At 40.1% G+C, this 12,795-nt stretch overlaps 1 protein-coding gene across 1 annotated transcript; it reads left to right on the top strand.

Moving 5' to 3' along the window:
- The first annotated feature begins 4,798 nt into the window (after positions 1-4,798).
- kynu (kynureninase) lies at positions 4,799-11,760 on the top strand. Its single transcript, XM_030770523.1, has 14 exons — positions 4,799-4,869; positions 5,171-5,346; positions 6,115-6,235; positions 6,445-6,527; positions 6,928-6,989; positions 7,085-7,156; positions 7,469-7,543; positions 7,998-8,144; positions 9,212-9,310; positions 9,947-10,020; positions 10,192-10,244; positions 10,393-10,478; positions 10,660-10,890; positions 11,393-11,760. The coding sequence occupies exons 1-14, from the start codon at positions 4,865-4,867 to the stop codon at positions 11,537-11,539; spliced, it is 1,431 nt and encodes a 476-aa protein (XP_030626383.1). The 5' UTR covers positions 4,799-4,864; the 3' UTR covers positions 11,540-11,760.
- Positions 11,761-12,795: the final 1,035 nt, after the last annotated feature.

Below are 12,795 nucleotides of genomic sequence, written 5' to 3'. Positions count from 1 at the left end.
TGAAAATATGTAAAGAGCGTTTCCCAAGCAGTTAGTGCAATGTCCATCCAAATGTAAAACATCCTGTTTCTTACTTTGACTGTCTCCCGGTGTTGGCTGGATGTCACTGACTTCCCCTATAGCTTTGTGTATGGGTCTGAGAACAGCATCCTCCCCCGAGTCAGCTCCACTATTTGGCAGTTTCTGTCATAAGAAACTGAATAGTGTGAAAAGATGGAGGAACTGGCTTTAAATGTATTGCAGAAAGTGATTTGTGGCCTCACTTACCTAATCTGAGGTTTGTGCCAAGTTGGGGGCACGCGTCTGAGATTGTGGGTAATTGGACCGCCCAACATCACGTGAAGAAGAAGCGTTTTCTGCAATTTTCATGACACTGTCTCATTTGTGTTTCAGAGGACATGTGGAGATTTGCCACTTTTTATCCGAGAGGTGCCTTCTCTATAGTGAGCTCTCCCTCATTCTACATTAAATGTTTCAAAAAATAGCATTTGTAGACAACGTCTTTGTTGACAATGTAAATAACATAACATGAATTGTTTCAGTAGACTGGAAAACAGAACAGGTCTAATCTTTATTTTCTTTGGTCGTTTTTTTTCTTTGAAGTCAGCACATGCTTAGGAGGAATGTTCAGGATTTCCCTCTCAGGCTTAGTCGACTTCGTGAGGTTTTCACCGTAAGTGTTGGTTCATATTTCTGCTCATGCAGAATGAAAATGAAGAAGGATTTGCTCGATGTACAAAGCCATGAGATTTCATTTGTGATCTAATCCCTGCAAGTGTATTTTTTCATCAGATTCTAATGAGGGATCCTCACAAGCAAAATTTTGTCATCGTGGCCATGAGGGTAGCGTTAAGTTGAGTGGTGCAACTGAACGGAATGGTGAGTCATGGATTTCAAGGTGCTCTTTTATGGTGTAAGTCCATGTTTCAAAGCTAAATTTGCAAGTCCATCAATGGTCTACCTCATATTTGCACCACTGTACTCTTCCACAGGACTGGCGAACATTCCAGCACCTTTACAACCAGCTTGTGCGGTTTGCTCAGAATCCAGCCAATCACAGAGCAGTTCAGGCTGAGCTGGCAGAGATCGGGGTATCTAAACTAGCATTCTCTAAACTTTCAAAGATTACTATCTGTCGTGCGCTTTTTTGATCAGCATTTCATTACATGAACGACTGGTCACTCTGTTTTTCTTTTGTTTCTCAGATCTGTTACTACAATTTCATTGATGTGATATTTGAGTTGGTTTCGTACGGCATCATTGGAATGGTCAGGACTCCGCTGAGAACTGTAAGTAATGTCATGAGGCGGTGAAAGGGATCTCAACAACTGAATTAGAAGAATTTAATACTTTTCTATTTTTTTTTCCTCCTTCAGTGAATGCATCTGTGTTCTTCTTCTCTTTCTCAGAGGGAAGGTGGATTTTTAAGTCTTCTGACCCATACGATGTTCTGTTTTATGCCTCCTAATGGCAGTGCAAATCGCTACGTGGAGATGGTGCAGGTAAGACGCCTCTGAGTAGTCTACAACGGATCAAACCTGACACTGTTGACCAGAGTTATTCACACACACACACATATTCACTTGGTTTTTGTTGTGATGACTCTCTCTGTCCTGTCAGTTCTGTCACATTTCTGCTTTCTGTTCAGGCTTTTAAAATGTGTTGTTTTGTGTCTGTGTTTCCAGGGACAGTTGAACGCATTGCTAGACAGCATTTTTATGCAGGATCTAAGTAGCTATGGGAACCCTCAGACCCTGGCATCTGGAGTGTGGAGCCTTTTAGAACACCACGCTCATCAGCTCATGTCCAGACTGGATGGGGTTTGACTTGCTCATAGGCCTCATCCTGAAACCCTCTTTGCCAGCTCAGCACTTCTGTCCTCCCCAACTTCTTCCTTCTCTCCACTTTGTATCCCACCCATACTTTTCACCTTTTATTTCTTAATGAAGAATAAAGAACATTTATTTTAAAAAAAAAGAAAAAAAAAAAAAGTCTAAAACGCGTCTGACTAAACTGGCACAAGTAGCGCCACAAAAGAGCAGCAGGCATCTAGCCAACAGCATTCACTATACAAGTCCAGGACTGTAGCTGGATATGGGCAGTTACCACAGACACAGTATTATTTACTGGGTTTTTCAACCAAAGAACCTTACTTTCCATACAAGACTTCATCCTCAAAAGTTTCAAGCTCACACATGGCAGCTTGTTTTTCTATGACTAGGACTGATAATGCCTTGTGTTTCACCTGCTACCTGAGCGTGTTTTTTAAGACTCTTATGAACAGTTATTCTTCAGATTGTCAAACTGAGATTTACAGCAGAGAGATCAATATCTATTAATGGCCTCTTTTAATGTTGTGAAACATTTTGAGGAGTGGTGTCAAAAAAGCTCAAGAGGAATTTTTTGGCTGCTTATTTTCTGCCGACATGTTGTAGTCACATGTTGTATGTAATGGTGAAAAAATATAAATCACACTCAGCTCATGACATGACAACTTTAGATACTTTGATACTTCAAACAACAGAGCAAAAACTAGACAGAGACAGGTTTAGAGCGAAGGAGAGCAACAGCCTCAAGTAAGTTGGGAGACTACTTGGGAATGGGAACAGCACATCGGGAGTAGGTAAAAAACCCCCAAAACATTAGCCTATGTCATTGGTCGAAAGCTTGCCTTAGCTGAGCAGAACCAGATGCTGCTGGGGCAGTTGCTGCTCCCACAGCCGAGGCTCTGACTGCCACACAGGGGAGCCTTTAACGTTCTCTGATGGTAGCCCCTCACCAGTCAGTTCCTTAAGCCAGTATGGTATAAATCTGTACTGGCATGCCACCAGAGCCTGCTATCGTGGCTCTGTCCGTACCTTGTAAACCATGGCATATGGACCGCATCCACACATCCAGGTCCCCATAAGCTTGGAGCACAGTCCATTTTACCGCTGAGGACTGAACAACCACACCAGCACTACTACATCCATCAGAGCGCCCCAGCCCCTGGCTTCATAAGCTCATTTCTGGTGGGCATTAATGTCTCAAGTGGACTCCTGAGCAGTGGAGCAGCATGCCTGGAGGACCAGCAGCAGATGATGGTCTCAGTTGCATTGGTTAAAACACTCCTCCAGGCCATGGCTCTCTGGGCAAAGGCAGTTGAGTGGAACTTATGCACATGACAACAGCTGCAGACCTCTTTCTTCACAGCAGTATCAAAGTCTCGCCCCTGGTCGCTCTGCAGCTCCTGTGGCACCCCTTAACCAAAAAAATACCTCCTCCTTCGGCCACTCCACTGACAGCATGGAGCTCTACTGAGGTACCGCATTTGCCTTGGGCAGATATTTTTTTGCCAGTGGTACAGATAAATATAGCTAATGCTTTACTGGGAATATTGGGCTGAATACTGATGTCACTCAGCTATGACAGTAACCCTATTTGAGAGCCTGAACCCAGTTAAATTACAGTTACTCTGAAAAACTTTATTTATAGCTCAGCACTCTGAACACAGTTATCCTGAAAAACTCTATTTATCACTCAGTGTTCTGAACACTTAACCTGGAAATGATTTGGAACAGCTCTTCATTAGTGTTGTCATATATTAAATAATTGCATTAAAGTAGCAAATACAGTAATTGTTGGAATGGTAGGTGGGACTGTAGTTGGGCCAGTGCAGGTTTTGGTGTCAGATCCAGTCTAGTTTAATGACAGATTGCGCGTATGTGGGCATTTTGTGTGTGAGTGTGTGTGTGTGCGCTCTCAAAAAAAAAAAAAAAAAAGGTATAAGAACAGGAATTACATTGTTGCAGTTACACATCAGGGAAGGGAGAAGAAAGCAGGCCCAGCCACATGGGAGAGACAGGAGTTACTGAGGCTGATTTCAGGAGACCATGAGTGGGACTTTAGTCAGTGCCTGGACTCTTTTAGTATAGTGTGTCTTCCAAAGTGGGCAGAGTCTTAGCAGGTGTGGACCGACACAACGACAGATGGACTGTATTACAGCTGACTGAATGCACACAAAGGATAGTAAAGGGGTGCTGCTGCAGTTTTGGGGGTTGTGCCAGTCTATAGGGCGGTTCTACTCCTCAAAGCTTTGGAAGTGTTAGAGGTCAGTTTAAGTAATTTTACATCATTTTTTCCAATTGTGGAATAGTAAAATTATATTAGTCTTTCTGTATCTGAAGCATTTTATGCTTCTGAGCGATATCAAGTAAGACTGCTTTTGTGAGCAGCTTAGATTCACTGGTAGCGTAAGAGTTAGCATCTGGTTAATTAAAAGCCCTGTAGCAAGTTTACGGACATATAATAGACTGTAACTTCAGTACATGTGATTACTTGGTAAAATTGTACAGGTTACTTTAATTTTCTTTTGTTCTTTATGGTTTGTGAAAGAGTGCAGATTGGACTAATGCTAGGGTCTGAATTCCATTCCCTTGGGAAACTATCCTCTGGGGTGATCTGGTCTTTTGATAGAAGTTGATTCTTACCAACATGTGACCTGATGGTGCTGATGCTGCAACAACAACTCATCAAATCTGAGAGAGAGACAGAGAGAGAGAGGGGGTGGGGTAGGGGGAAAAAGGTACATGGAGAGAATCTTAATATTTAATCTGAGCATTAGTGAAACAATTACAAGACCAACTCTCTCTCTCCCTCTCTCTTCTCTCTCTTTCTGGATACTGTACCAGAGAGAAATGTCCAACAGGGGGAGTCAAAGGTCCTCTGGAATGAACGAAAACAAAGCATGGGCAGTGAATAAGAATGATTAACCAGTCCTGTTTACACATGGGGTGAAAGACCAGTGTCAGACCTCCGCAGCAGTGTCTCTTCTAAGTCTGGATTGCGTTCAGGCTTGAACCATAGGATTATATTTCTGAAGAGAATGAGGTAAGTTGTATTCTTCCAAATTGCGTGTTCTTTTGGAATAATTTCCATATTTGAAAATAACTTGTATACAACAGGCATAACTTTTCATTCCCCTTACAAGTTCAATGATTAGGTTGCTCCTGCGCTAACTGTTGCTTGAGCAGGAATAAAGCTGTTAGAGGAATTGAAATTTGCTTAGTGTAATTTTCATCATTTGCTTAATTGGATGGTGCACCATGCGTAGCATTTGTAACCTGATCCATAATCAGATTTTTTTGGCCTAACATATCTGGTTTTAAACATATTTGCCCTATGCTTTTAGCACAAACATGGATTTTTTCACGCGGGGTCAACCACAGGAGGTGGTTGAAGAGGTGGCCAGGTTACTGGACTGTGATCCAACCTCTAGTAAAGTAGCTGAATATCTGGATGAACATGATGAACTGAAACATCTACGTCAAGACTTTCTCTTACCAAAAGTGGCCGACCTCCCTCCATGTATGTATGGCCAGTGATTTTTGTCAGAGTTCACTCATTTTAGGGTGAAAGTGACATCTATTTGTAGGTCATTGTAAAGGATGGGGTAAAGAGATTAGTTAAAAATTAAAGTTTAGAGTTATATTTTGTGCAGGAAGACTATCATTCCATAACTCACCGTTTGTAATAGGTGAAAGAGATAGCCGTGGTATTTGCATCCCGCGGACAACGTGCAGTAATGTTGTTACAGTTCAAAACATATGTGTCATCAGTTGTTATCATTTACAAATAAAATCATTTGTAAATAAATTTCTCAAATTCTGTCAGAAATACATATAAATACAAAGGATTAACCTTATGGATCAAGGAAAGGAATACAAGAGCACTAACTTATTGTTGGGTATCTTAGCAGTAAATTACCATGCCTGGTTAGGGAATTTTTCACCTTGAGTCTTGGAACACTTCTCTGCCTTTTTTTTTTTGGTCATAACATTACTCCTTTATATATCGATCTGGAAATTGCAGTCCTACTCATTACATCATACTGCATCTTGTCTTTGTTTTTTTTTGTTTGTTTTTTTCTTTGGCATTAGCAAGTTTTATAAAGAGGAATTTGATATTTGTAGGAAGTAATGCGTCAGGTTAAATGAAGACTTGTGGTATTTTAGAGTTCACCTTGGTCCCACGCTTTTCAGTGAGTTTGAAATATGGCTGTCCTGATTTACTTGGAGTCCTTTTAGTGAGAATGGGTGGGTGAATTTCACTAATGCATCGTTAATTGTCCTGTAGCTGACTTGTCTCTTGTGGATGGAACTGAAGAGTGCATTTACTTAGTGGGGAACTCTCTTGGTCTACAGCCCAAACTGACCAAAAAGTACATTGAAGAGGAGCTGGACAAATGGGCCAAGACGTAAGTTCTGCCAGGTTTGCTCAATGTCATCTGCCTGATGTCAACTCACAGGATGTTTTATGATTTGAGTGTCTCACAAAATCAATACTTTGATGATGGTAAAAGAAGCTAAAAATGTTCTATGAATATTTTGCTGGGAAAATGTCGAGCTGGGCCGCGTACCTGGGCTCATTTATTTTCATAGGACTAATCAGAGTTCCTGTTTACAGAGGTGTTCACGGTCACATGGTGGGGTCACGACCTTGGATCTGGGCTGAGAACAATATTGAAGAGTTAATGGCTAATGTCGTAGGTAATTCAGTTTTTCTCCTGAATCTTAAAGCAATCGCTCTCTCTCTTCTTGCCCTTCAGTCATTTTAAACCAAATAACGTAATGGAGTCATACAAGAAGTCTGTTATGTAAAAAATATAAAAAAGAAAAAAAGGCTGAAAGGTGAATTAATATGTGGCTTAGAGGACTTTGACATCTCATGTATTTATTATAACCCTTAAACTTCCATTTTTGAAACACTGGTAAAGATAAGCAAAAGGAAAGAATAACCTTTCCTCTCTTAGAATCTCAACTCCTGTTTCAGCAAAGCAGTGCTATTTTACAGACTGTGTGTGTGTGTATGCGCATGTGTATGTGTGTGTTTGTGTGCAACTGTGTGTGTTTATGTGTTATAATAATGGACATTTCTTTCCACTCACAGGAGCTAAACGTGAAGAAGTCGCTCTGATGAATGGTTTGACGGTGAATTTGCATCTTCTGATGGTAAAGTTCTCTTTGTAACTTAATATGACCTCACAAACACATCCTTGTGCCTCCTTGTAAATGGCCTTATGTGTGATTACATGCTTACTTTGCAGCTTTCTTTCTACAAACCTACCTCAAAACGTCATAAAATTCTCCTTGAGGACAAAGCCTTTCCTTCAGATCATGTGAGTACTATCTAAATGAGCTTTGGGTTCACTCATTATAAAGATATGTATTCCTCCTTACAAAGTCACAGCTTTGCACAGATTGTATCAACTCCAGCATTTAGCATTCATGGGGCTATTCAACCACATGTCCAATACAGCATTACATTATCTGCAGTGACACAGATACCCCATCAAACCGTTAACTAAAATGGGCCAGGTTGCTTAGAGGACACTATGGAAGTTATCAGGTAGGGGTTTTTAGCATATGTAAGAGGCCCCTGGCCTTCTGAGACTGATAGATTAAACATTGCACTTGTGTGACTTTCACAGTACGCCGTGGAATCTCAAATTCACCTGAGAGGACATGACCCACGTGAGAGCATGATATTAATGGCCCCGCGAGAGGTAACCTTTCATTATCAGTTAGTCATTTAACTCCTTGTCTCTTTAATACTATCTTCCTTTTTATTTTATGACCAAGTCTGATTGCCTATTTCTATTGTATTCTAATTCTGTAATCTATTTCAAGACCACCTAATTTTCACTGCACTAATAGGATAGTTGGATACCTGTGATACGTGTAATTAAATGCACCTATTGTAGAAATGACTATTGAGTAATGACACTTGCTAGCTTATTCAGCTTTTCTAATTCACTCTTTTTAAGATTGGTATGTGTTTATCAGACTTCAGCAAGCCTTCAATACAAACCCTCTATCTGCTCTGAGCGTGTGAATGGATGGCTATACAATGTGTTTGTACGACCAAGGCCTTCCTCGTTTTTCTTTTGAGCTGCTATGTAGGGAGCCGTTGTTGAAGGTAATTGAGCGGTAGCGTGCTGTCCACTCTCTGTCTCTCAGGGGGAGGAGACACTGAGGACGGAGGATATTCTGGCCATAATAGAACAAGAGGGAGACTCTATAGCTGTCATTATGTTCAGTGGAGTGCAGTACTATACTGGTCAACTATTTGACATGGCTACAATCACCAAAGCAGGACACGCCAAGGTAAAGACAAGGACAAACACATTCTCCCTTGTTCTAAAATAATGCTGCTTTTGGATTTTGATTTCTTCATATGTTCACAATCCTCACAGGGTGTTTTCATGTGAAAGAGTATTTTAATTTTTTTTTCTCTACCTGAACTTCATGATTTGAATGAATGATTTGATTTACTGGACTGACTGGGTTTTTAAAAAGATTTTCTTTGAAGTGGTGTGAGCAAGATTTTTTATTGTCAGTTTACCAAGGACTGTGGAGTTTCTAACGGGTTGATGGAATTACACTGCCCCCTTGTGGTTAAGTGGCCGCACTGCCTCAGTGCAGAGGAACAAAAGAGAGGTCGAAAAGTGATGAGTCATTCTCAGAGACCAGACCATTAACGTCACACACATATTTAGTGTTGAAGGACTCTTAATGGCAGTGCCAGTGTGCTCTTCCATTACAATACATTATGTAAGAGACACAATAGCACCCCAAAATAACAACTCGCTGGAGAGCATGCCATCTGCAATTAAATCATCAGACTTTCAAAATTTGGGCAATCCATCAAAATGTTGTCAGGACTAAATCATTGCAAAATGACAAAATGTTGCAAAATGACAAAATGAGTAATTTACCTAATTTCATCTTTAATTTTATTTTTCAATGGCTTTGGGAGGTGAATCATTTTAAATATAGCACAGGAAGGCAAGTGAATCACCAGATGTTTTCATGAATCATAAGAGTCTTTTCCGTTGTAAAACTTTCATTTATTAAAAATCCCATTTCATTTACCCCATATTCTCAGTCGCCTTCTGAAAAATATTTTTCAAATCCATTGAAACCCCCAAATTCCCCCATTCTCACCACATAAAAATGGACGTTCCATTTTATTTTACAACATGAGTCTTCTTGATAAATAAACATTTTGCATTAACCTTTTAAGTTGCTGGTAAAGCTGGTTCACTAAGTTTCGTACATATTGGCATGCTACCTTGCTCTAGCAATCTCCTAGTCTGTTCTTCTTCACTGTTCTGAGCCATGCTGGTCTGCTTACTCCAATGCTTTTTTTGTCTCTCGTTTTAATTTTGCAGGGCTGCTATGTGGGCTTTGACTGTGCACATGCGGCGGGAAACGCAGAGCTTCATCTTCACGACTGGGGTGTGGACTTCGCCTGCTGGTGCTCCTACAAGGTCAGGCTGAAGTCAAGCGTATATGTATGAATATACCAATGATACTGTGTTGAGTGTGATGGAATAATCCCAGGCTGAGTGTGCACTGCTCTCTCACCGTGGTTGGTAGTCATATTGGCTGTGAATTTTGTAGTTTGTTTTGTTTCTGCAATTGAGTTACCTTTTTTTCCAGAGTTCATGTATCCACAAACTAAATGCTAGATTTCAGAACTTCTGTCTTTGTGTCTATGACATTTTGTAACTGTAGCCAGCTGATACCGACTTGTAGTCTGTTACACCAGTAGAATGGTCTGTTGTAGCAGATTAGTGGAGTGGTGTATTACAGTACAGCAGCTTGTTACAGTGCAATGGTGTGTTACAACAGAGTGGTGTGTTGCAGTACGGTGGTTTGTCATGACTGTAGCCTGTTACAACAGTGGTCTCTTACAGTATATCACAGTGGTCTCTTACAGTAGAGTGCTGTATTACATTAGCAAGGTGTGTTACAGTGGAGTGGTGTGTTAAAGTAGGGTGGTCTGTCATAACAGTACATTGACCTGTCATCACAGTGGCCTGTCACTACAGTGGCCTCTTGAAGTAGAATGGTTTGTTAAATTAATGGAGCCTTAAAGAAACTTTGCTCTTTGTTTTGTACAGTATATGAATTCAGGGGCAGGTGGCCTGGCAGGAGCGTACATTCATGAAAAGCACGCACACACTGTCAAACCAGCGTGAGTATGGCACACACTCACACACACACACTCTCACAGACACACATCACACACACACACACTCTATCACTTTATACATGCTCTCATGTTCTCTTCAGTTTAGTGACATTTAAAGGTAACTCTGGCCCATCTTTCTCTTTCTTTCCCTTGTTTACTTACACATTCTCTCAGACTGCTTGGCTGGTGGGGACACAACATGAAAACAAGGTTTCAGATGACTAATGGTAATAGCCACCTGTTGAACTGTGTACTTTGTCATGTGTTTTAAAGAGGACACTGTGCTTCTGTTCCTCTCACATCACTCATCCTATTGTGATTTCATCCTCAACAATCACAGTGTCACTTTGATCTAAAGTGATTTTGTCTTCTCAGAGATGGATCTACAAGCTGGCATTAGTGGCTATAGACTGTCTAACCAGCCAATCTTACTGGTGTGCCCACTGCAGGCCAGTCTAGAGGTTTGTACTAACTCCAGTGCTCCCATTACACTGCCATGCTCATGTTGATATAAGCAAGTCAGTTCACAAATATGAATTACTGATTATGACTGAATTGATTATGTTGGCACTGCGTATATTAAACTGCGTAAGTGATGTTGCTTTGTGACTGACTTATTTCATGTTGTATTTTTTTAATCAGATCTTTAACAAGAGCAGTATGAAAGCACTGAGGAAGAAGTCTGTTTTGTTGACGGGATATTTGGAGTACCTGCTCAAACATTACTACAGCAAAGACGAATCCGACCCCAGCAAAGCATACATCCGAATTATCACACCCTCCAATCCCGCTGAGCGAGGATGCCAGCTGTCTCTGTGCTTCTCCGTGCCAATTAGAACTGTGTTTAAAGAACTGGAGAGAAGAGGAGTGGTGGTGAGGAGCTGAAATATATACACTCATAAGTATATTTAGTATAGAGCCATGAATGAATAAAATCAAGTGAACTGTGGCTACCTAGAACTAATGTATCTTGTGAAAAGCTGCCGGTAATATTCATCTCTAATACTAACTGTGATGACTGCATGATTTCAGATGTTATGTATTTAATAACTGTACTTGACTGATACGGTTTTGAATAGTCTGTATTTGGAGGTCCAGCAGATTCCAGTAGGAGAATGCAGTACTTGGAACAGTGTACAGTGTTTATGTGCATGAAAATGCAATGCTTTCATAGGGATAAACTGAGTGCTCCTGAAAGAATTTAATCTGTAATCACAACAGCAAATGAATGTGACTGAGAGACTAACCTCATACACCTATTCCCGCTGAAACTTTTTTTTTTCCTTTGGTTGCGGTTTGACTCTTGAAAAGGATAAGAAAAAAAGAAAGGACACCAGACATCTGAGTTGTTTTCTTTCTCTGTCTTTGTTCTCAGTGCGACATGAGAGAACCCAACGTTATGCGCATCGCCCCTGTGCCTCTCTACAACTCCTTCAGGGACGTGCACCGCTTTATCTCTGTTCTGGGATCAGTGCTCGCCGCTTCCAGTGAACTCCCAACGGAGCCAAGGATGGGTCACTAGTTATCAAACACAACCTGGATGTCAGTACACACCATCTCAGCTACATATTACAGTTTACCTAAAGCACACTCAGTCAGAATTACACCTGTATTTATGCATTTTGTCTCCTGGATTAGAAACCTCAAACCTAAGCTATCCAAAATAAACACACAAAGTGTCTGAGTACAGCATTTTTAGGTTTTCCCGTTATACATTACAACAGTATAACAATAATAATAATAATTATATATATATATATATATATATATATATATATATATATATATATATATATATATATATATATATATATATATATATATGCGTGTGTGTATACACACACACACACAAGCAGTATTCTTGTCTTCATTCTTATTGATGAAGCTGGTGTTAGATTTTCAATATCAGACCAATAAAAGATTTTTGACAGTTTTCCTTTGGCTACAGCATTTCCTCATTCTGCAGCAGTTACTGCTACTACACCAGGCACCAATAATCCTCAGTCAGCCACAAAAACACTGCTTAAAGGCATGGATACTCTAAGATTAAGGTTTCTTAAGTAAAGATTGCTAACAAAGGTTTGAGAAAGGTAAAACAAACAAAGAAACAAACAAAGACTTACATAAAAACAAGAGTTACTGTTGAGGGGCGGCATGTCTGATCATGACTGATTCGAGTTTCTGACATTGTCTTTGTATTTTCATTTACTTGGAAAAAAATGTTGTCACATATTTAATATTGAAATGTTCAGCAAAAATCCTATAGACAGAGGCTGTTATCTGTGCAGACAGATTGTTAAATGATTAACTAAATGAATTTAGAATGAAATAAAAGGCACAGGAAGCAGGAGAACAGCTGCTTGCCTTGCCACACAACTGGTTGTAAAAGTCTGTTAAACTCTTATGGAACAGTCCTGCATTACCACAATGATTCCAGGCATAGACACTTAACAAGTAGTTTGTATAAATAAGCAAGAAGATCAATTGACTCTCTGGTTAATGATTGACCTGGCTTAGTTAAAAAGGAGCCGATGAATGTGTGTGCGTGTGTGTGTGTGTGTATAGGATACCATAATTAAAACTGATATGATTTCTTACATAAGAAGCCTACAGCTCTTTTTGAACTGGTTTGAGTTACTTTTCAAATCAGTTCTAGTGAATATATATTCAAAGAAAGACTGTTGGTCTACAGACCACAGAGTCATTTTTATCACTGAGGCTTTTATGAGGTTGAAGGCATTTAACATGGAAACTTGTTAAACCTGTAATTCTCTCAGT

Source organism: Chanos chanos, chromosome 4 (genome assembly GCF_902362185.1).
Source record: "Chanos chanos chromosome 4, fChaCha1.1, whole genome shotgun sequence".
Lineage (NCBI taxonomy): Eukaryota > Metazoa > Chordata > Actinopteri > Gonorynchiformes > Chanidae > Chanos > Chanos chanos.
Note: the sequence above shows the minus strand (reverse complement) of the source record. Positions and strands in the feature narration are given on the sequence as shown.

Excerpts from the sequence above, each read along its gene's own strand:
- kynu (XM_030770523.1), top strand. Across the intron at positions 6,528-6,927 it reads GTTAATGGCTAATGTCGTAG|GAGCTAAACGTGAAGAAGTC; the intron begins GTAATTCAGTTT and ends TTCCACTCACAG. Across the intron at positions 7,544-7,997 it reads TATTAATGGCCCCGCGAGAG|GGGGAGGAGACACTGAGGAC; the intron begins GTAACCTTTCAT and ends TCTGTCTCTCAG.